Genomic DNA, 22307 nt, shown 5'->3' on the forward strand with positions numbered 1-22307 from the left:
AAATAAAGCAGTTGTGAGACTCAAGACAGGTAACAGACCTGAAAGCATCTAGTGTAATGCTTGGTAGTTCAATTTCATCTCTATCTCTTACTTCTGTAAAGTCGTATCACTCCTTCTAAACATACCTCCCCTGGATGACAGTGGCAGTAAAAATCCCCATGTTGGCTAGCAGTGCCAAAAAGACACACCCTTAAAGGTTTAATAGAGCTTTGGGTAAAGACACACCAACTCAAGCTCTGGGAAAGGAAGTTGGAAACTGAGTTCAACCACATGGGCAACAATATAACAAATACTGTTCATGAAATGAAGCCTCAATAAAAATCTAGAGACTGAAGATCAGGCAAGCTACTGAGCTGGCAGTATGTTTTGAGTATGTCGCCAGGGGGAGGTGATGGGCCTGGACTCCACAGAGAAAGAACAACTAGAAGCTCTATCTATGGGACATTCCAAGTCTTTCCCCGTGTGTATCTTCCTTTTTTCTAATCTGTATTCTTTTGCTATAGTAAAACTATAAGTAGAAAAAAAAAAATTTAAAAACCCAAGTTATCGTATACTACTGTTTATAAAGTACATATACGCAAACCAAAAATAAGGTATTTTAATTAAATGGAATTCCATAAAAGTAGCTAGGTAGACTTTATCATCACAAACTTATAAACCAAAAAACTGAATGTCAATAGGTTACTGACTTATACACAGTTATCAATAAATGCTAAACTGGAACTTAAAACTAGGTCTTCTAGATGTGTAAGGCCCTGACCTCCTTCAATACCTTATTCAATTCACCAAAAAACTGGATTTCCATCTGTAATATTTACTGGAAAATAATCACAATGTGTCTACATTGAGTGTTTCCATGGCCAACGAGTAAGAGTAAACATCTTACTTCAAAGCCCTACCCATACATAAAATTTAAAAGATATAAGCTATACCTTTATTATAATATTACTTATTAATAACACTAAAAAGCTCTTTAAACAATTAGAAACAGATTTTTTTTTTAATGTATACCTCTTTTTGGTACCTGTTTTGAAGAGAAAGTTAAAGAGCAAAAACAAAACAAAATAAAACATTATAAGCTATCTCTAGTGAAGAAGGAAGCAAAATCTTTTAAATGAATCCTTCTATTCAATCATTATTAAATCTATACACTTGAAAAACTCTCATTTGAAAGTAACTTAAAACAGCAGAAAATAAACTCTGAAGAATTATTCCTACATGACAGCAACCATAATGTTTAAAAGGAAAAGTCTTCCACCATATCAGAAAATCTAGGTAATAAAGCTAGCATGTAAAAAACAAACAGAAAATTAAAAAAAAAAAAAAAACCCTGGGAAAAGGACACAGGAAGCTGTTCTTTTCCAATTCATTTAAAAAAAAATCTAAAATCCACTAGAGTTGAAATTTTTTTTTAAATCAACACATTTATTTATTTCATAAGTTTGGCAAACAGCAAAAAATTCAGCAACATTTCAAACATAAAAAAGTCAAACGCTAAACTACTGAAAAAATTTTTTTACATAATTAGTAATAATGAGTACACACAAAGGGTTCTGCAAAGCTAGCAACATACCAAAGATTCTTGGCTTCTGAATATATCCCACAAAAACACACATACAAAAGCAATATAATTTATCTTTATAAAAATTACTGCCAAGCAATAAAAATGGATGTTCATAATAAAGATCCTAACACATATGTTCACTACATATATATTATACATTGAAATGCTACATCTTGTACCTGAAATACCATGTGCAGAGGGCCAAGTAGAGTAAATTTAGGCTCATCAATGAGGCTAAGAATTATTTGAGGATTTAATGCTTATATTTAACATACTCAAAACTTTCTATATAGCAATTCCCAGATCCTAACAATGTATTATTCCACTATACATCTAAAAAGGTGAGTCTTCTTTGTCGTGAGTATAAAATTTTTTATCTGTATCAAAATCCTGGTAAAATATACATTGAAGGCACTGCCTTAATGCATGTAATGTTTGGAGGCATTAAAGAACGTGGGAGAAATAACTTAAGATTTTACACTAAGTTTCAGCTGAGCTTTATCAAACCAAACAGCTCAACTATAAGGCAAGAAAAACTAACCCCTTATGAGAGATTAGTGGGTCTTACCAAATCAAGATAAGAATTCAATCTTAGGGAAAAAAACTCCCCACATGAGCAGATCTGAAGCAGCAGGCACTGAAACGAACATCTGGAAATGACCTAATACCTTGATATTCAGCCACTGGTTCAGAAGTGACAATCTGTTGGCTATTTTATCTAATCAACATTTTAGAATCAGCAACAGTCCCCCAAACCTCAGATCAGAATATTTAATCTTCATTAAAACACATCCTTCTGGGCTATGTTAATACAACTACAGCCAAATCAAAGAAAGTTGAATTTCTCAACTTACTATGTATTTTTGTGTATGCTGGGTAACAACTTGAATTTTCTTTTTTAATTAACTTGGGCTTCTGTTTTGGGGTACTTCAATTGAAGAAAAATTCATTTCACAGGACTACATCTTAATAAAGCATTCTTTAACACTGGTCCAAACATGAATTCCATTTTTACACATACTGATCTCCACGACTGCAAAGCTTAGGAAGGCCTCCTTTAAATCACAGTTCTTTTGTTCTTTGAAGCATTCAATATCAGCCCAAGCATTAAATATCAACCCAAGACAAATTCTCTCTTTCCAGATTTTTAGACTTAAGTTGTTGCTCTCCTTCACTTATTTGTTCTCCTAGCATCTTTATTCTGGCTTCTCTTTGCTCTGGAGTTTCTTGACCAAAGAGCTTGGTAGTCATTCCCTTCAAAGAAAATGTTCTCAAGGTCCCGGCAGCAAGTTCCTCATGTTGCTGCTTCTTGGATGCTAAGTCCTTAGCAGCCATCTCCAAGTCATACTATCTAAGTCAGGTTTCGTGCACACACCTGCAGCGCTTCTGTATGAAAAGGATACTCCTTTAACTGATCTGCATAATGTTCCTATTTTCCAAAATATCATCAACAGAAGATGCATGCACATCCATGTGATGACCAGCACTCTGCAGTCCATCACCCATTTCTTTTACTGTGGCATGTCACTCACTGAAAACCTGCCCATAATTTCCCACTTTATATACACTATGCAGTCAATCTACTACTCTAGCTGTGACTCAAAGAAGATATGAGATGACAGACTGTAGTTTATCACTGCAGTGCTTTAATTCAGTAAATCTCTTGTCTGGGTTTTTCACTCTGAATGTTGCATTAAAGCATTTTCAACCTGAGTCTGCTTTCAGCTGAAATCCAGTTACATTTACAGTCTCCTTCCAGTTACAGCCCTCTGTTAAAAACAGAAGAGCCTGTCTCTATAAAGGATGGGATGTGAACCAATTCTGAAGAGGAAGTTTTCTAAATTGATTCCATGTCTGTCCACAAATTCAGGTCCATTGTCAGCAGAGAGTATATGCCAAGCAAATTCCGCCCTTTTTTTCTGGCAGGGGTTGGGACAACAATATGTGAATAGTAAACTAAAAGGTAGTTTCTCAACAACTCAGATTCACTATGCTGCCTCCACAGTGAGTCTGTTAGAACACTCTAATGATCACTATGTTCAACCAATCTTGTTTCAATGAGGTAAGCAGCTGACGTTTCTTGCATGTTCATGGCATTTCTTCCAGCTCACTTTTCTGCTTCAGAAACACTAATTTCCTATCTTCCTGAACCAAAATCAAATCTGTGTTACCCGGCCATCCCCAGCGCCCTCACTCCTTCCGCGTCCTCATCCCCCACCGACTCTAGCCCAGTGTTGGCTGGGGTGGCCCACAGGCTCGAGGTGTGCACGTTGCAAAAGTCGCCCAGGGTCAGGAGCTGCTTGCTCCGTGGCTACAGTTCGGCACAACAGACACAGTGTGACTAAGCTGCCATGCTAGGGTTGGATTTTATGGTTAAAAAATATTTTGTCACATACAAAGTCCTATGCCGTAACATATTCACATCACATTACTTAGCTCAGTTCAGTCACTCAGTCGTGTCTGCCTCTTTGTGGCCCCGTGGCCTGCAGCACGCCATGCTTCTCTGTCCACCAACAACTCCTGGAGCTTGCTCAAACTCATGTCCATCAAGTCGGTGGTGCCATCCCACCATCTCATCCTCTGTCGTCCTCTTCTCCTCCTGCCCCCAATCCCTCCCAGCATCAGGGTCTTTTCCAATGAATTAACTCTTCGCATTAGGTGTCCAAAGTATTGGAGTTTCAGCTTCAAAATCAGTCCTTCCAATGAACACCCATGACTGATTTGCTTTAGGAGGGACTGGCTGGATCTCCTTGCTGTCCAAGGGACTCTCAAGAGTCTTCTTCAATCCCACAGTTCAAAAGCATCTATTCTTCGGCACTCAGCTTTCTTTACGATCCAATTCTCACATCCATACATCACTACTAGGAAAACCACAGCTTTGACTAGACAGACCTTTGTCGGCAAGGTAATGTCTCTGCTTTTAATATGCTATCTAGATTTGTCATAGCTTTTCTTCCAAGGAGCAAGTGTCTTTTAATTTTATGGCTGCAGTCACCATCTAGATTGATTTTGGAGCCCAAGTAAATAAAGTCTGTCAATGTTTCCATTGTTTCCCCATCTATTTGCCATGAAGTGATGAGACCAGATTCCATTATCTTCTGTTTTCTGAACACTGAGTTTTAAGCCAGCTTTTTGACTCTCCTAACTTTCATCAAGAGGCTCTTTAGTTCTTCATTTTCTGCCATAAAGGTGGTATCATCTGTATATCTGAGATTATTGATATGCAGCAATCTTTCTCCCAGCAATCTTGATTCCAGCTTGTGCTTCATCCAGCCTGGCATTTTGCATGATGTACTATGCATATAAGTTAAATAAGCAGGGTGACAAGATACAACCTTGATGTACTCCTTTTCCTATTTGGAACCAGTCCATTGTTCCACATCTGGTTCTAACTGTTGCTTCTTGACCTGCATACAGATTTCTCAGGAGGCAGGTAAGGTGGTCTGGTATTCCCAGCTCTTGAAGAATTTTCTATAGTTTGTTGTGATCCACACAGTCAAAGGCTTTAACATAGTCAATGAAGCAGAAACAGATGCTTTTCCAGAATTTCTTGCTTTTTCTAGGATCCAACAGATGTTGGCAATTTGATCTCTGGTTCCTCAGCCTTTTCTAAATCCAGCTTGAACATCTGGATGTTCTCAGTTCACGTACTGTTGAAGCCTGGTTTGGAGAATTTTGAGCATGACTTTGTTAGAGTATGAGATAAGTGCAATTGTGTGGTAGTTTGAACATTCTTTGGCATTGCCTTTCTTTGGGATTGGAATGAAAACTCACCTTTTCCAGTCCTATGGCCACTGCTGAGTTTTCCAAACTTGCTGACATACTGAGTGTAGCACTTTAACAGCATCATCTTTTAGGATTTGAAGCACCATATTATAGTTAAAGGGAAATAAGTATCTCAAATATCATAATATTTAAATTATGGATAAGTACTATTTTTACTCTTCATTCTTTCCTATATAACCAAACACACAAAAAAACAAGCCAGTGTTTCAGATGGGTAAAGAACACTTGATATGGTAAAAAAGAAAAAAATAATAACCAAAAAAAAAAAAAAAATCAATCTTTGCTATTCAAAATCCAGCATTCTAGCATCCTCAGACTTTTGGGAAAGCTCCAAAGACACAAGTCACCAAAAAACCACATTTTTATTTTTTCATTTGAGGCAGAGAAGCAGATACACTGTGAACACCAGCACAGCCCACCAGATGATATCTATCCTTACAGAAAAGCTAGACATACTAAAGACAGAAACCAAAAAGAAGTGGAGAAAAATGAGAACAGAAGTAACAACAGTCATGGAAAGAGAAAGAATGTGAGAGGCTGGTGGAGAGAATCTAAGCAACACCACAAATTTTAAATTTTGAGGATCAGAACTATGAATCATCTTTTCAACACATTTAGGAATGCTGGGAAGGAAGGCCTGTGAAGAATGATGCAGTGAAGACTAGTTATGTCCTTGAGAAAATTATTTAACACCTAAGCCTTTTCATAAAATGTAGATATATACCTACTTTTTTCATTGCAAAATAATCACAGCCATAGTATTACCTAACACTTGCATGATGACACATGATTGGTATCTCTTCTTTGTAGTTAGGACATTAAAGATCTATTAGCAAATTTCAATTATAACAAGAGTATTGTTAACTACAAAACTATGTTATACATTAGATACCCAGAACTGATACACATTGTAGCTTCAAGTTTATAATCTCTGACAACAGTTCCCCTTGCCTATCATCCTCCAGAGGCTGGAAAGCACCCTTCTTTCTGTGAATTTGCCTTCTTTAGATTCCACATATAAATGAGATCATGCAATACTCATGTTTCTCCGTCTGGCTTATTTTACTTAGCATAATGCCCTCAAAGTCCATCTATGTTGTCACAAATGGTAGGATGTCCTCCTTTTTCATGGTTGAATAATATTCATATATATATATTACACACACACACACACACACACCATACTTCCTTTATCCATTCATTCATTGAGGACCAGTTAGGCTGTTTCCACATTTTGGCTATAGTGAATAACACTACAATGAACACAGAAATGCAAGGGAGTTCCCTGGTGGCCTAGTGTTTAGGATTTCAGGCCTTCACTGTTGTAGCATGAATTCAATCCCTGGTCGGGGAACTGAGACCATGCAAAAAACAAATGCAGATCTCTACCTGAGATATTGTTTTCACTTCCTTTGATTTCTTCATTGATCCATTGGCTCTTCAGGGGCTTACTGTTTTGCCTCCAATGTGTCTGTGTTTTTTGTAGGTTTTCTTCTTGTAATTGATTCTATTCTCATATCCTTGTGGTCAGAAAAGATGCGTGATATGATTTCAATATACCTAAATTTACTAAGGCTTGTTTTATGGCCTAGCTAGCAATCCATTCTGGAGAATGTGCCATTTACACTTGAAAACAATGTGCATTTTGGTGCTTTCAGAAAGAATGCTCTATAAACATCAATCAAGTCCATTTTGTCTAATGTATTACATTTAAGGTCTGTGTTCCCTTACTGATTTTCTGTCTAGATGATCTGTCCACTAATGCATTAAAGTTGGTGCAAAAGTAATTTTGGTTTTGCACTGTTGAACCCTGCAATTTGATACTGGAATACATTCTTAAATGTGGTTATGTTATACATCATTTTAATGTGCATTTCTTGCTTTATGCTTTATTGCTGCTGACTTATTACTTGCTGCTTAATTTATATTTATTTTAGACTAGGGAAATGATGCTAGACACACAGCAAATTCAAGCAATTTTCTTATTTGTGTTCAAAGGAAAGCATTGGAGACAACTTGCAATATCAACAATACATCTGGCCCAGGAACTGCTAATGAACATACAGTGCAGTGGTGGTTCAAGAAGTTCTGCAAAGGAGACAAGAGTTCTGAAGATGAGGAGTGCAGTGGCCAGTCATTGGAAGTTGACAACTACCAGCTGAGAGGATCATCAAAGTTGATCCTCTTACAACTACACGCAAAGTTGCCAAAGAACTTAACGTCAACTACTATATGGTCATTCAGCATTTGATGCAAACTGGAAAGGTGAAAAGGTTCAAAAGTTGGTGTCTCATGAGCTGACAGAAAAGCAAAAAATATATGTCGTTTTGAAGTGTCATATTCTCTTATTCTACGAAACAACCACTAACTATTTCTAGATCAGATTGTGATGTGAAAAAAAAGTGGATTTCATACAACCGGTGATGACCAGCTCAGTGGTTAAACCAAAAAGCAGCTCCAAAGCTTCCAGAACAAACAGGAGGCAGAAAGTGCTTTCCAAGAATTTGTTGGATCCTGAAGCATGGATTTTATGCTCCAGGAATTAACAAACTTATCTCTTGCTGGCAAAAATGTATTGATTGTAATGGTTTCTATTTTGATTAATAAAAATGTGTTCGAGCCTAGTTGTAATGATTTAAAATTCATTGTCCGAAATCGCAATTACTTTTTCACCAATCTAATACGTAGGGTGTTAAACTCCCCTACTGTAATTGTCAATTTTTCCTTTTGTGTCTGTTAATATTTGCCTTATACACTGAGTTCCTCCAATGTTGGGTACATACATATTTACAATTGTTATATCTTCTTGGATTGGCCCTTTGATCCCTATATAGTGTCCTTCTTTGTCTCCTGTTAGTCTTCATTAAAGTCTATTTTGTCTGATATAAGTATTTGCTACTCCAGCTTTCTTTTAATTTCCATTTGCATGGAATACCTTTCTCTATCCCTTCCCTTTCAGTCGGTATGTAACTCTATACCTGAAGTTGGTCTTTTGTACACAGCATATGTATGCATCTTATTGTAGCTATGCAGCCACCTATGTCTTTGGGTGGAACATTTAGTTTATTTACATTTAAGATAGTTATCAATATGTATATTCTTACTGCAATTTTGCTGTTTTACATCTTTTTTCCCCTTCTTCTTCTGTTCTCTTGTGATTTGATGACTATCATTAGTATCATGTTTGGATTTTTCTTTTTTGTCTCTACATATTCTATAGATTTTTTTAGTTTGTGGTTATAATGAGATTTCTTTATAGCAATATATCAAGTTGCTGATCTCTTAATTTCAAATGCATTTTTAAGGCCCTATGTTTGTACTCTCCTCACTTCATGATTACTGTCTTTAATTTGTATCCCTTAACTGCTTATTGTGGATACAGATGATTTTACTGCTTTTGCCTTTTAACCACCCTATTAGCTTTGTGTGTATGTGACTTCCTACCTTTATAGTATGTTTGCCTTTACTGGTAAGCTTTTTCATTTCATAACTTTCTTGTCCCTGTGGTGGTCTTTTTTTCCCACCTAGGGACGTTCCTTTAATATTTGTTTTAAACCTGGTTTAGTGGTGCTGAATCCCTTAGTTTTGGCTTGCCTGTAAAGCTTCTGATTTCACCATCAGATCTGAATGAGAGCCTTAATGGGTGAAGTATTCCTTTTGTTGTTTAGTCACCAAGTCGTGTTCAACTCTTTTGTGACCTCATCCACTGAAGCCCACCAGGCTCCTCTGTCCATAGGATTTCCCAGGCAAGAATACTGGAGTGGGTTGCAATTTCCTTCTCCAGGGAATCTTTCTGACCCAGGGATCGAACCCACGTCTCCTGAGTTGGCAGGTGGATTTTTTTTTTAACCACTGAGCCACCAGGGATTCCCAAAGTATTCCTGGTTGCAGGTTTTTCCCTTCCCTTAAATATATCGTGCCACTCCCTTCTGGCCTGCAGAATTTCTGTTGAAAAATCAGCTCGCATAGTCTTATGGGAGGTCCCTTGTATGCTACTTGCTGTTATTTCCCTTGCTGCTTTTAATATTTTCACTTTAATTTTCTCAGGTCCTTTCTCTCTCTTTTCCTTCTGAGGCCCCTATATAATGTGAATATTAATGTGCTTCATGTGGTCCCAGGTCTCTTTTTGTCTTTGTTCTATTCATTGGCAGTCATTTCCACTACTTTCTCTTCCAGCTCATTGATTTATTCTTGGGTATCATTTAATCTAATATTAATTCATTCTAGTGTATTTTTATTTCAGTTATTGTATTCATCATCTCTGGCTGTTCTTTATATTTTCTATTTGTTAAAAAAAACTTCTAACTTCTCACTCTATGCATCTATTCCCCTCCCAAGTTCTTCGACCATCTTTACGATCACAACTCTTTTTCAGGTAGACTGCCAATCTTCACTTAAATTCTTCTTCTGAGGTTATATCTTATTTGTCTAAAACATGTTCCTGTGCTGCCTCATTCTGTCTAATCTGCTATTTGCATTTTTATCTGTGTGAGAGGTCAGTGATGTTTCTCCACCCTGGAGAAGTGGCGTTCTCTAGGAGATATCCTATGTGCCCTAGCAGTGTCACCACCTAAGCTATATGCTCTCAGCATTCCCCTTAAGAAGGCTGCATGGGTCCTTCTGTTATGGTGGGCTGGTTATGTGGGAAGTCTAGTAGACTTGGTTGGCCCCTAATCCAGTTGGTTGCCAGGCCCTGTCTTGTTCAGATGCTGCTGGCTACTATTTAGTGGTACCCAGTCACAAGGCTGCTGGCTGCAGAATCCTAGGGGGCCCTGGAGCTAGTGCTGGCTCACTACTGAGCAGGGTTATGGTTTTGAAGACTCTGGAGCTATTGCCCACCCACTGGCAGGTGAGGTCAGATCCTGGGGTTAATGCCAGACTCCTGGCAGGCAGAACTAATTTCTGGAGTCTGGCTGCAGCATCCAGGGATCCCAGAGCTCATTTCTGGTCACTGAGGTGAGGGGAGGCCAGCTCCTAAAACAGCTGTGTATGGTGTCTGGGGCGTCCAGAAGACTGTGTTGGCCTGCTGTGGTCAAGGCGAGGGCACAAATGGTCCCAGAGTAGGCTGGATGCTTCTGCTGTCTCTCCCCCATTGGGCGAGGCTCATTTAGAGGCTAGCACAGGCTTTCTGGTGGGAAGAGTTGGTGCCTGCCCACTGGTGGTTAGAGCTGGTTCTTGGCTCTATCCATGTTCTGGATAGGGACATGTCCAGGGGCATGTCTAGAGGTGGATATAGGGTCAAGAAGTCTTTAGAGAGCCTGTCTGTTGATGGGTGGGGTTGTGTTCCTGCCCAGTTTGTTGTCTGCCCTGAGGAATCCCAGCACTGACCCCTGCAGGCTGCTGAATGGGGCCAGATCTTGGTGCCAATGAGCCAAGATGGTAGCAGCCAGCATCAGTGTTCGTGTATTTGAATGCTCCCCAATATGTCTGCCACCAGTGTCCAGGTCTCCAGGGTGAGCCGCAGCTGCTCCCTTCCTCTCCAGGAGCTTCTCCAGGACCAGCAGGTAGGTCTTGTACAGGCACCTATCAAACTATTTCTTTTGCTCTGCATCCTGGTATGCATGTGGTTTTGTGTGCCTCCTTTAAGAGTGAAGTGTCTATTTCCCCCACTTCTGTGGGCCTTTTCTGCAATTAAGTGCTGCTGGTCTTCAAAGCCAAATGCTCCAGGAGCTTGTCTTCCTGGTGCCAGAACCCTGGGCTTGGAAGCCTGATGTAGGACTCAGAACTCTTACTCTTGTGGCAGTACTTCTGCAATATAATTATCCTCCATGGGTTGCCGACCTGGCGGGTATGGGATTTTATTATATCGTGAGTCCATTCTTCCTACTTTTCTCACTGTGGTTCCTTCTTTTTGTCTTTAGTTGCATAAGATCTTTTCTGGTAGATTCCACTCTTTCTCATCAATGACTGAAAATTACAGAAAACTGTTCTATAGAAAACTGTGATTTTGCTATGCTTATGAGGAGATGGGTTTAGGGTCTTTCTACTCTGCCATCTTGGCCTTTCCTTGGTATGAGCAAGTGGCCATATGGGCAAATGAAAGCATCCTGACAGACAGATGCTGCACTCCTTCCAGTGTTGACACACAGGATGAATTTTGTGGCTAATGGGAAGCAGTTTATGATAAAAAGATGCTTAAGCAAGGCTAAAGGGGTGCAGAGCTTCCTTGCACTCTTGGAGTTGCCATGTGTTCACCCTGTTTTCATTTACTTTGCTTATATACATAGAAGTGGGCTGCTAGATAATATGATAGCTATTGTTTTGTTTTGTTTTTTGTTTTGAGGAATCCCTATACTGTTTTCCAATTTACATTCTCACCAATTGCATACAAGTGTTTCCTCTTCTCCAAATACTCTCAAACATTTGTTATTTTTTGTTGACAGCTATTTTGACTGGTGTGAGGCAATAGTTCGTTGTGGTTATGATTTGCATTTCTCTAATAATTAGCAATGTTGAGCATCTTTTCATGTACCTATTAGCCATCTTTTTGTCTTCTTTGGAAAAATCCCTATTCAGGTCTTCTGCCTGTTTTTTGATATTGAGGTGTATTTATATATTTTGTATATTAAGTCCTTGTTGGTCATACCATTTGCAAATATTTTCTCCCATTTTGTACGTTGTCTTTTTATTTTCTTAGTGGTTTCCTTTGTTTTGCAAAAGCTTTTAAGTTTAATTAGGTCCCACTTGTTTATGTTTGCTTTTATTTCTTTTTTAGTGTCTTCTACATGTAGTATCATGTAATCCAAAAGTAGTGACAGTGTTACTTCTTCCTTTCCAATTTGGATGCTTTTTATTTCTCTTCCTTGCCTAACTGCTCTGGCTAGGACTTCCAATATTATGTTGAATAAAACTGGTGAGACCGGGCATCCTTATCTTGTTCCTGATCTCAGAGTAAATGCTTTCAGCTTTCTGCCCTTGACAATGATGTCGGCTGTTGCCTTGACAAATACAGCCTTTATTTTGTTGAGGGATGTTCCCTCATGCCCCCTTTGTTGATTTTTTATCAAACTATATTAAAATTTGTACAATGCTTTTTCTGCATCTAGTAAGATGCTACTATGATTTTTATCCTTCATTTTATTAATGTAGTGTATCACACTACACTATCAATCAGCATCACCCTGATTGATCTGCAGATACTGAACCATCCTAGCATGCCTAGAATAAATCCCACTTGATCATGTGCTGATGAATTCGATTTGATAAATTCTGACTAAGAGATTTTTCATCTATCTTCATCAGAGATATTGGCCTGTAATTTTCTTTTCTTATAATGTCCTTGTCTGGTTTTGGTATCAGGATAATGCTAGTCTCATAAAACAATATTGGAAGTGTTTGATCCTCTTTTATTTTTTGGAAGAGTTTGAGAAGTACAGGTATTCTTAAATGCTGGGGATAACTCATCAGTGAAATAATTTGAGAAAATTATTTAACTTCTGAGCCTTTTATATAGAATGGAAATATACTTACCTACATCATGGAATTCTTATATGAATTAATAACAAGAAAATATATAATATATTATCAAGAATCAAGTAATTATACAATAAATGTTAGGTCTCTGTTAGGTCACTTCCAAAATAAAAGCATATTCTCTCAAATACACACCATCTGAATACTCATTCCCACTCAGCTATTGTCAAGATGAAAAGCACACAGTAAACACTAATTTCAGCATAACCTGTGGAAATAATTTTATGAGAAAACTGCTCATTTACTCTGCTGGCTCATTTCAAGTATGGTTACTTAAAACTGAAGATTTTAATGCAGCAAATTACCCCCATTAGGTATGACAGTAAAGAATAAAAGCACTGTACTAGATAGACAGTCTATCTCATCTACTTTGTAATTCCTCTTTAAACTAATTTTAGAAATACCTTTGATGCAGCAACTGCTGAAGAACTTGAGGGTGAAGTGTCTCTTGATGTTTTCAAAGGCTGAACAGGTCTTTCTTTACCTATATAAGAAAATATAAAATGCAATTTTCTAGCTCATTTGTTTTCAACTAGACTGATTCTGTAAGAGAATAAATAAAAGACAGAGGTCATATACTTATTTTAGTACTGAAATCTTTATTACTTATTAAATTAAATTTGTTAATATCTAAATCTCTCCTGGAGGCTGGGCACCATTGAAAATTTTAAATAACCTAGAACAAAGGACTATACACATTATGGCAGTCTAGGTCATATCAGTGCCAGTTAGCAAACATGGAACAACAAAGAAGACTTGAGGAAAGGAAAACCATTTTAAAACCATAAATGCTCCCTCTTCCAAATTCTGAAAAGCTAACTTTTAATGCATCACACACAATAAAAATCCAATGGAGGTTATTATATAAACACTACAAAAGAGAATTAGTTAACTATTAGCTAATTATGCAGAAGCTCAAGATAAAGACACATAGGAATTTAGCAGGTATTCATGAAATGTTAAAAAAATAAAAATAAAAACTAGAGCACTGTAATACAGCACTAATCCACTACCTGATATAAGTGCTCAAATATATGTGAAATGATTAAAAATAAATCCATATGAAATAAAGTCACTAGCCTTTATCTTTAGACACTCCCAAAGTGCTCTATATATATATTATTGTTTTTAATGGAAATTTAAGCCAGAAAATAAATTTAAACATTACTTTAGTCAGTTCAACGACAACAGCAAAAAAACAACAAAAAAGGTTTAGCTAAACAGGATTTTTAAAGCGACAGTGAGCTGTCACTAACAGAAAACACTCACTAAACTGACTATGTGTCAAACACAATGCATACCCTCTGCTTTCAAGGGCCAGAGAGCTGTAACTACGGAGAGAAAAAGCAACGCCAAGTTCGGAGTGGCACAGAAACTGGTCAAGGTTGGAGAGTAGTTTAGGGCCAGGAAAGCAGTCAAGAGCAAAAGCAGAGACAAATGACCTTCAAACTGAAGCAAAGCCAGCTTCAGTCAAAAAGCCTCCTAAGTTCTTCCTCCTGTGGTCAGAATAGCTAAGGACGGACCTGGAGGCTCAAGGGCTTCCAACCACCTAGAGAAGTAGGAAATAACATCTCTTTCCAACGTCCTTAAGACTTGAAAAAGCTTTCTCAAGACACCCCTACACCTCTCCCCACCCACAACACGTGGCAGTGTGTGAAGATATTTTTGATCGTCTCAAATGGGTGAGTGTCATTGGCACATGACAAAGAGAGGTTAGGGATGCTGCTAAACATCCTACAAATGCACAGAACAGACCTCCACAATAAAGAACGATCCAGCCTCAAATGGTAACAGAGCTGAGGTTGAAGACTCCCCTACTACAGGTACAGTACTCCAACTCTGAAGCTCCAATAGTCTTTATAAAGACAGAATTCTAGAATCTTTTAACTTGTGGTACCATTAAGAGACTTTCATACTAAGCAAGTTTAAAAGTTCTTACAGACCTTAAAAGTCAAAAGTAAAAGGATACCAATCATCACTGTATCCCCAAATGACTAAGAACATGGTTTATTTAGTCATTCCCTACTGAATTCCCACTGTACATGGCAAATCCCACATCATAATGTGACAGTGTCAGTCTATCCCATCACATCTAAAGCTCCTAGAGAAGCTTTTTTTTTTTTCCTGAATACCCAAGGCCTGCCTTTAAGAAAAGAGTAGTTGCTCAAAAAATGGTGAAGAGATGAATTATTTTTCTACCCTTAGGACACAATGACCTCTTTAGTATATTCAGATAAATATTTCCTTCAAAGATGAAGAACTGGACCAATTAGTACAGCACACTATGTTAATTAAAAGCATAATTACAGGCTCAATTCTGGCACATAGCAGCTAAACATAGCCATAAAAAAAAAAAATAACCTTTCACAAGAAGCTGTTAATCTCTTACTTAGCATTTCCCTTACAAATAAAACATCAGCACTTCAGGTATGCCAAGTATGATGTCAAAGTGTTGTCTTAGGATCTCTCATCATTTTAGCTGCATAAGGCTAATTTAGGCAGATTTCAACCAATCTCACTGTGCGGAAGCAAAGGATCACTGAAGGACAGGACAGTGGTTGATCAAACATCAACATATATTCACATATACCAGGTACATGAAGGGGAAGGACAGGCAAGAAGCAAAGGATAAAAGAAAAAGGATGATACAGATGGCAGCAGAAAAAGCACAAAACAATAAATAGAAATGTCCTGACCCTACTGCTGTTGGATTCTATCTGCCAGTGTCTCTTCTACAGATCTCAGCCTCCTCTGAGGCGGCTGTTTCTAACCAGGAGTAGGCGAGCTTAGACAACAAATCACTTATCTACCCAAATCCTACTACGTGAGTCTGCTGTTGTTCAACTCTAGTTCCCACAGTAGACTAACGGGAGAATTCATACACTTACCCATTTCTATAACCACTATCAATTATAGCCCCCCACCCTTCATAATCCCAAATCAAAATCTAGCTCAAAACTCACCTCTTTCTGGCTTTCCTTCATTCTGCCGTTTGTAGCAGGCACCAGCACGCACGGGCTCTAGGGAAAGGTGGGCAGGGAGGAATTAACACGGGCACCTCTGTGCCCAGGAGGAACAAAAGGACCCAGAAGTAGGAATAACGAGAACAGGAACTTCTGAGCATTTGCTGGTAACCCTAACATCTTTCCTACCCTGTCTTCAAGTTGGGCTGCCTGAGCAAATACCACTAAAGAGAAATAAATAACAAAATAGGAGAAAAACTCTGTTAAGAATCGATCCAACAATGGTGGATGAAAACGAGGCTAACCAAGGATAGCATGGCCAGAAAGTAACGAAAAAAGGACCGTATAATAAGACACCAAAAGTTAAAGACAGGTATCACACATCTTACTCATCAGTATAAGCACCTAAACTAGTCTCCTCCATAAAGTAAATATATAAAGGACTAAAAAATGACACTAAAAAATCAAGAGCAAAAGATCAATCACCCCTAGAAATCAAAAAAGACACCTGAGAAAGTTTTCATGGTACATCATACCAGTTCCCTGGTCATACAATGACTATCTGCAAGGAGTTATTCTGACTTGTTCTCAACAGGTAGCCTATTATAAGTTCTTAATATTTTGCCATTTGCTTTCATGCCTTTGTACTTCTCTGTCATCCGGTATCTTCTTACCTTTCTCTCTCTTCTTTGTTGGTTATTACTCCTTAAATATGAATGTTCCTCCTATCCTCAATCTTTTCTGTTCTGTTATTCTTATTTGGCTCCAATCAATACTAAGAAAACAAGACAAATGTCTCTCACTCTTTTCACTCCTACTTCTGTATTTCTGACGGACAGAATGCTACTCTGTAGGTGCTTGGCCATTACCTCAAATTCATCTTACATGTGATCTTAGTGAGCAGAAACTAACCCCTACCTGATCATGTGGCAATAGGACTCAATACATTCCTGTCTTTGCTGTGACTTGCAAAAAAAAAAAAATAGTAAGTTTCAAAGTAGGATGAAGGAAAGAAACTAGGAAAGAAAATTCTCAAGTTGGCAATATGGAAATCAAAATCCCAGTTAATATATTGGTGAGTGAAAGAATAAATGGTGAGGAAGAAAATGAACAAGAATTTCAAATACTGGTTCCACAGACTATAAAGTTCTTCTCATGCAGGTGAAATAAAAGCCCAAGAAGCAGCTCAGTGTTCCAACAAACACCTAAAAGTCTGTAAGAATTTAACAATATTCACTGTCTCTTTGAATATAGTAGCTGTAAATGTGATAATCTTTCAGAAACATACTTTCTTGCTCATGTGTTCTGATGAAAGCAATGATAAACTTAACCAGACTCATCCAATCAAGCATTATGAATTACTGATAACTCATAGAGGAACAAAATATTTTGCTAGGGAAAAAAATTTTAAAGTATCGCTGGAGAGATAATAAAGTTAAGGCTATATCTTGCAAACTATTAAATGCTTGGTACAGTGCCTGATGTAAGAGTAAAATTAGATATTTATGAAAGTCTTATCAATAAAAAATAAACAAGAGCACAGGTAGTACATTAATTTCTCCTTTGATACCTGAAGCTTTAAGAGAGAAATTAAGATATGAACAAATGAAGATGTGATGATTACAAAGATGCTAAGGAAATCATTTCTCTGAATCATGGATGAAGATGTGCAAATTTGGGGTTCTCAGTTAAGAAGAGCATGATTTCCCGGAGATCTACTTGTTTATTCAAGAAGTTATGAAACAAGGAATTCCTTGGCAGTTCAGTGGTTAGGACTCTGTGCTTTCACTGCAAGGGGCAAAGGTGTGATCCTTGGTTAGGATCCTGCATGCCACGTGGCATGGCCAAAAAAAGGCCATGAAACAGAAAAACGGAGGAAACACGAGAAAAATGATCCTTGTGGTAAAGACACCAAAAAACTACAGAAAAGACAACCAAACAACCACAGAGGCAGAAAAAGCTCTCTACCACTACTGCTTCCCTAAAATAACCAACTTCTGGAGTAGGAGATCCAACCAGTTAAAATTAAGACATATTAACTATGAACACATGGAAGTGAATTTCCAAAAAGCATGGAAGTGTGCTACTGGTAGAACATACAAGCCCTAAAACAGGGATGCTATATATGTCTACACACATGAAAATGCCATTATTTGACTATTGCTTCAGAACCTCCATCATTCAGGTAGGTGCCAGGAAAGCTATAGTTGACCTCCTAGGATTCACCCAGAAAACTCACAGTCAAAGCTCTCTGTGATTAAACCACAGGTTCTCAGACAAAAAGAATATACTGTAGAATCTAATTCAATACCACATTTACAGCTTGGATCAATTAAAGAGTCCAAGATTAAATTCCACGTGAAACAGCTCATCCCAACAATACTTTTCTACTTTCATCCTCCCAGCAACTTCTGCCCACTCTTCAGGTATCACCTAAAATGTCTATTCCATGAAATGACCTGTCTCCTTCTCTAGCTATAAACTCAGGGCAAGGACTGGATCTGTCTTGCTTGGCAATCTTTTATGTAAAGTACATTTTTGTTGAATGAGTTTACGAATTTTGTTGTTCAGCTGCCAGGCGGGGTCCAGCTCTGTGACCCTGTGGACTGACGGCAGCACGCCAGGCTCTCTGTCCTCCACTCTCTGACTTTACTCAGACTCATGTCCACTGAGCCAGTGACGCCATCCAACCAGCTCGTCCTCTGTGCCCCCTTCTCCTTTTGCCTTCAATTTTTTCCAGCATCAGGATATCTTCCAATGAGTCAGCTCTTCACATCAGGTGGCCAAAATATTTATGAGTACTGAACACAAATAAAGTAACTTCCAAGCTAAGAAACACTATTATATTCAGCGGATAAGAAAATAGGTTCCTACTGTGTAATAAACATGATCTGATGGTAAAGCCTACTTCCATGTTCCCATTATTACTCTACACCTGCACAGAAAAGCCTTCTTTCTAAAGGCAGAATTAAATCTCTAAATTTTACTGGAATTTCAACTATTATCCAAAAATTCACATGGACTTCCAAATTCATTCACAGCAAAAGGTCTTAAGATGTGTCTTCTTTCTTGTTAAACTGAAGTTTAATAATAGAGTCTAATTTCCAAACATATTCTTCTTGAAATAGTATTTTTAATTCCTGTACATTTTCAGTTATCATGGAAGATGTGCTTTCAAAATTAAACACTGATTAATGTTAAGTCTTTCTTTAAAATATCTTCCATTCTTAATAATGGCTGTTGATTTCAAGAAAATAAGGGAGACTGGGCCCAAAGTCGGAGCTATATAAAATCAGATACAGACCAATAAAAGCAATAAACCTGTAAATCTTCCACAGTAATGACATCTAAAAAATTCAACCAAAATGTCACATGGTGGTAGTGGTTTAGTCGCTAACTCATGTCCGACTCTTGCGACCCCATAGTCTGTAGCCCACCAGGCTCCTCTGTCCAGGGGATTCTCCAGGCAAGAATACTAGAGTGGGTTGCCATTTCCTTCTCCAAGGGATCTTCCTGACCTAGGAATCGAACCCGGGTCTCCTGCATTGCAGGCAAATGATTTACCAACTGACCTATGAGGGAAGCCTGATTTATATATGAGCATCACTGGCAAATTTGACATTAACCTGCAGCAAATGTTTAGAATGAATTAACAAAGAGTTTGTAAGTACACAGAGGATCATCCCTAGGAATCACAACAGATTTACACAACAAAGCAAAGCAATCTTTATGTTATTGTTTCCAAAGAGGAAATGCTTTGTGTTTCTCAAGTGGGAAAGAAAAATATATGGGGAATCACAACTGGTTGAGTAATAGCAAATCATTTAGATACACGTTCCACAGAGGGATGTGCCTAGAGGTTTCTATATTAGGACTTATGCTACTCAAATTAATTATTAATGATTAATACAAAACATAAAGTATACTTCATTTATGGATAAAACAAAACTGCTTTTATCTGCTACTGTACATAGTCATTAAAGAGATTTTAAGACCTTTATAGAAGAGAATTGTAAGCCAAAGTTAATTAAATGAAATACAGCATTCCTAGACTATTTTTTAATGCATTAACAAAATGCATTATACAAAAAGTATAAGCTGCAGGGTTTTTTTTTCTCTCTTCATATTATTATATGTGAAAATGTCCTAGATTGCAATTGCCTGCAGTTTCAATAAGGGCCGGTAACACAACATGGTTGACAAAAGTTCACTTCTGGCATCACAACTTAAAAGGAATAGAAAGAAAATTAGGAAAGTAAAAGGTATGAAAACCATGTCTGATAAAAGGAAGCACTGAAGGAAGTAAATATATTTAAATCTGGAAAAAAAAAAAAAATCAAAGGGATTATGATGGTACTTTTCAAATTTGCAAAAGATTCCAAAATAAAAAGAAATATCTTTATGACTCTAAGAAAAATAACAAGTATTAAGTAGCTGTTACAAGAAAAGGTTTCAATGTTTGTTTGTTTTTTAAAAAATGAGTTACATAAAAAGGAAAGACTGACCTGTAATGTAGAAAGCTTCAAGGGAAGTACTTTAACAAAAAGTCTCCCATACCGATATGGGAGACTCTGGTGTTATTATTAACAATATATCCTAAACAGAAGGTAAGTAGCAAAAGTATAAGATAGGAAAACAGTGGGATTCATCAGAGAGAGGGGAAAGAAAAAGGAAATAAATATCTAAGAAACAGCTGACAAATAGGGAAAGTCTGGTTATATCACTCAGAATAAAAACAAACTTCAAGTAAAAATATAAATGGTATATATAACAAAACAATTTTAACTATAATAGTATAATAAACAAGGGAAAAGGAAATAAGGCTAACCAGGACAACCTATACTGTTGGCATGTAAATATGAACAATAATAAGGAAAAAAATATTATCATATATCATAGTCACAGCTATGATCAGGTTAGTCCACTTAAGTTATCAGCAGAAAATTCTTAAATGTGAACACAAGATGCAGACAGTTTGATTTACGAAGATAATCAGCCTATGGTAGTACAAAGTTCTATAGGATTTAACTCAAACACTAAGAAAAAATTTAATTAAATAACATGTGTGGACATGTGTGCACAAAACAGGAAATAAGCAACTGAGAGGAAAAAGTAACTATCATTGTGACTTATAATTAAGCACATAAGAGATATAGTAAATGCACAGCATTATGAAAAATTAGTCCTAAAATGATTGCCATGGACAAACTATTAATGATCATTAAAATGAGTAAAATTTGTCTGAAAAGTATGAAAAGAAGCAAAACACTATATGTTAAAAAAATTAACAAAATGAGAGCATACGGAATAAGAAAATTATTTTTACCTGTTACTTACATAAACATTTTAAATCTTTGTCAAAATTTCAATTTCCACTGGAAAACTAGATTAACCCACTACTGGTAGATTAGCCCAGTTTAAGTGACTGATAATTAAGGACCACATTTCTCAGCTCTCTTTTTTATTTTTTGAATAAACGCAAGGTACAATCAATATTTGGGAGATTTATATTGAAAGCAAAAACCAGTACCACAAATATGTAAAATAACAATTACTTTTTCCATTTCTTGTTTAAAGTAAGACTTTGTTAACTTTTTGGAAGATTATCTCATGTAACTGTCCTGAAAACTATTTAATGAAAGGAGTAAAGAAAAACATTGTAACAGTTCAGCCCCAATAGCTGAGGAATCAACCAAAGCAATCTGTTAAGAGAACTTTCCCAGGAAAAAAAAAAACAAAACTTTTTTTTCTTGACTGAAGAACTTCACTTGCAAAGTAAATGACTTAAGAAAATAAACATGAAGGCATTAACAAAGTTGTACACTCTATTTCATTCAATTCATACCAGATTTTAGTCTTCGAATTTTCTGTTATCTTTCCATCATTGCAAGATACTAAACCTATGAGACCTGAAAGGATGGGAAAAGCATATCAGAGACACACAGACTGCAGCATCACATTGTGGCTCCATATTGCATCTCAAGATTTTAGAGTTTTGGCCACTACCTACCAGACCAAATGCAGATTGAGGATACCTCCCTAGAAATTTGTTTTAGAGGAAAAAACAAGGCTAATTCACCAATAATTTAAATAACTTAACAGCTTCACTGCAAGATCTAAGGAAGGACCTCCAGCTTCCACTTTACTAGTTTTGTTTAAAAGGCTTCAAATCTGTTTCTAAAGACACTGTCTTCCTCTTAACCAAATTACTAATAGATCTGGATTTAAGTCAGACACGTCTAAAAACATATGTCCCTAGAAGGTATCTGGCTAATTATGGATATTTATGTCTGTGCACGTGAGCACACATTAGACTTAGAGGCTAAGTCTTGAAGGGTGAGGGGAGGAGGAAGGAAGTGAAGGAAAGGAGAAGTTACCAAACTTTTAACACTGAACTCCACAGTAAAACTTTCAATTACCTGGAGCTAGTCCAAGAATATTTTAAGCAAGCAGGCATGTGCTGAGTGACTATGGCTGTTTTAAAACCTTCAAGTGGGATGCTTACCTTCTGCAAGGCCATT

The 22307-nt window shown here is 37.2% G+C and overlaps 1 protein-coding gene and 1 pseudogene across 7 annotated transcripts in view; both read right to left on the reverse strand.

The window, feature by feature from the left end:
• Window positions 1-22307, reverse strand: part of PPHLN1 (periphilin 1) — a 150283-nt gene that overhangs the window by 57408 nt on the left and 70568 nt on the right. For 5 of the 7 annotated variants that reach the window (XM_020903226.2, XM_070454553.1, XM_020903223.2 and 2 more), the window contains 2 exons: window positions 15787-15843; window positions 13228-13307 (listed from right to left, as the gene is read on the reverse strand). In XM_020903226.2, coding sequence (XP_020758885.2) covers window positions 13228-13307; window positions 15787-15843 — 137 coding nt within the window. The remainder of the gene's footprint in view (window positions 1-13227; window positions 13308-15786; window positions 15844-22307) is intronic. The other 2 variants (XM_020903221.2, XM_020903224.2) reach the window with 1 other exon arrangement.
• On the reverse strand, window positions 1399-10443 carry LOC110143584 (sorting nexin-4-like; annotated as a pseudogene).

Source organism: Odocoileus virginianus, chromosome 24, assembly GCF_023699985.2.
Source record: "Odocoileus virginianus isolate 20LAN1187 ecotype Illinois chromosome 24, Ovbor_1.2, whole genome shotgun sequence".
NCBI classification, from domain to species: Eukaryota; Metazoa; Chordata; class Mammalia; order Artiodactyla; family Cervidae; genus Odocoileus; species Odocoileus virginianus.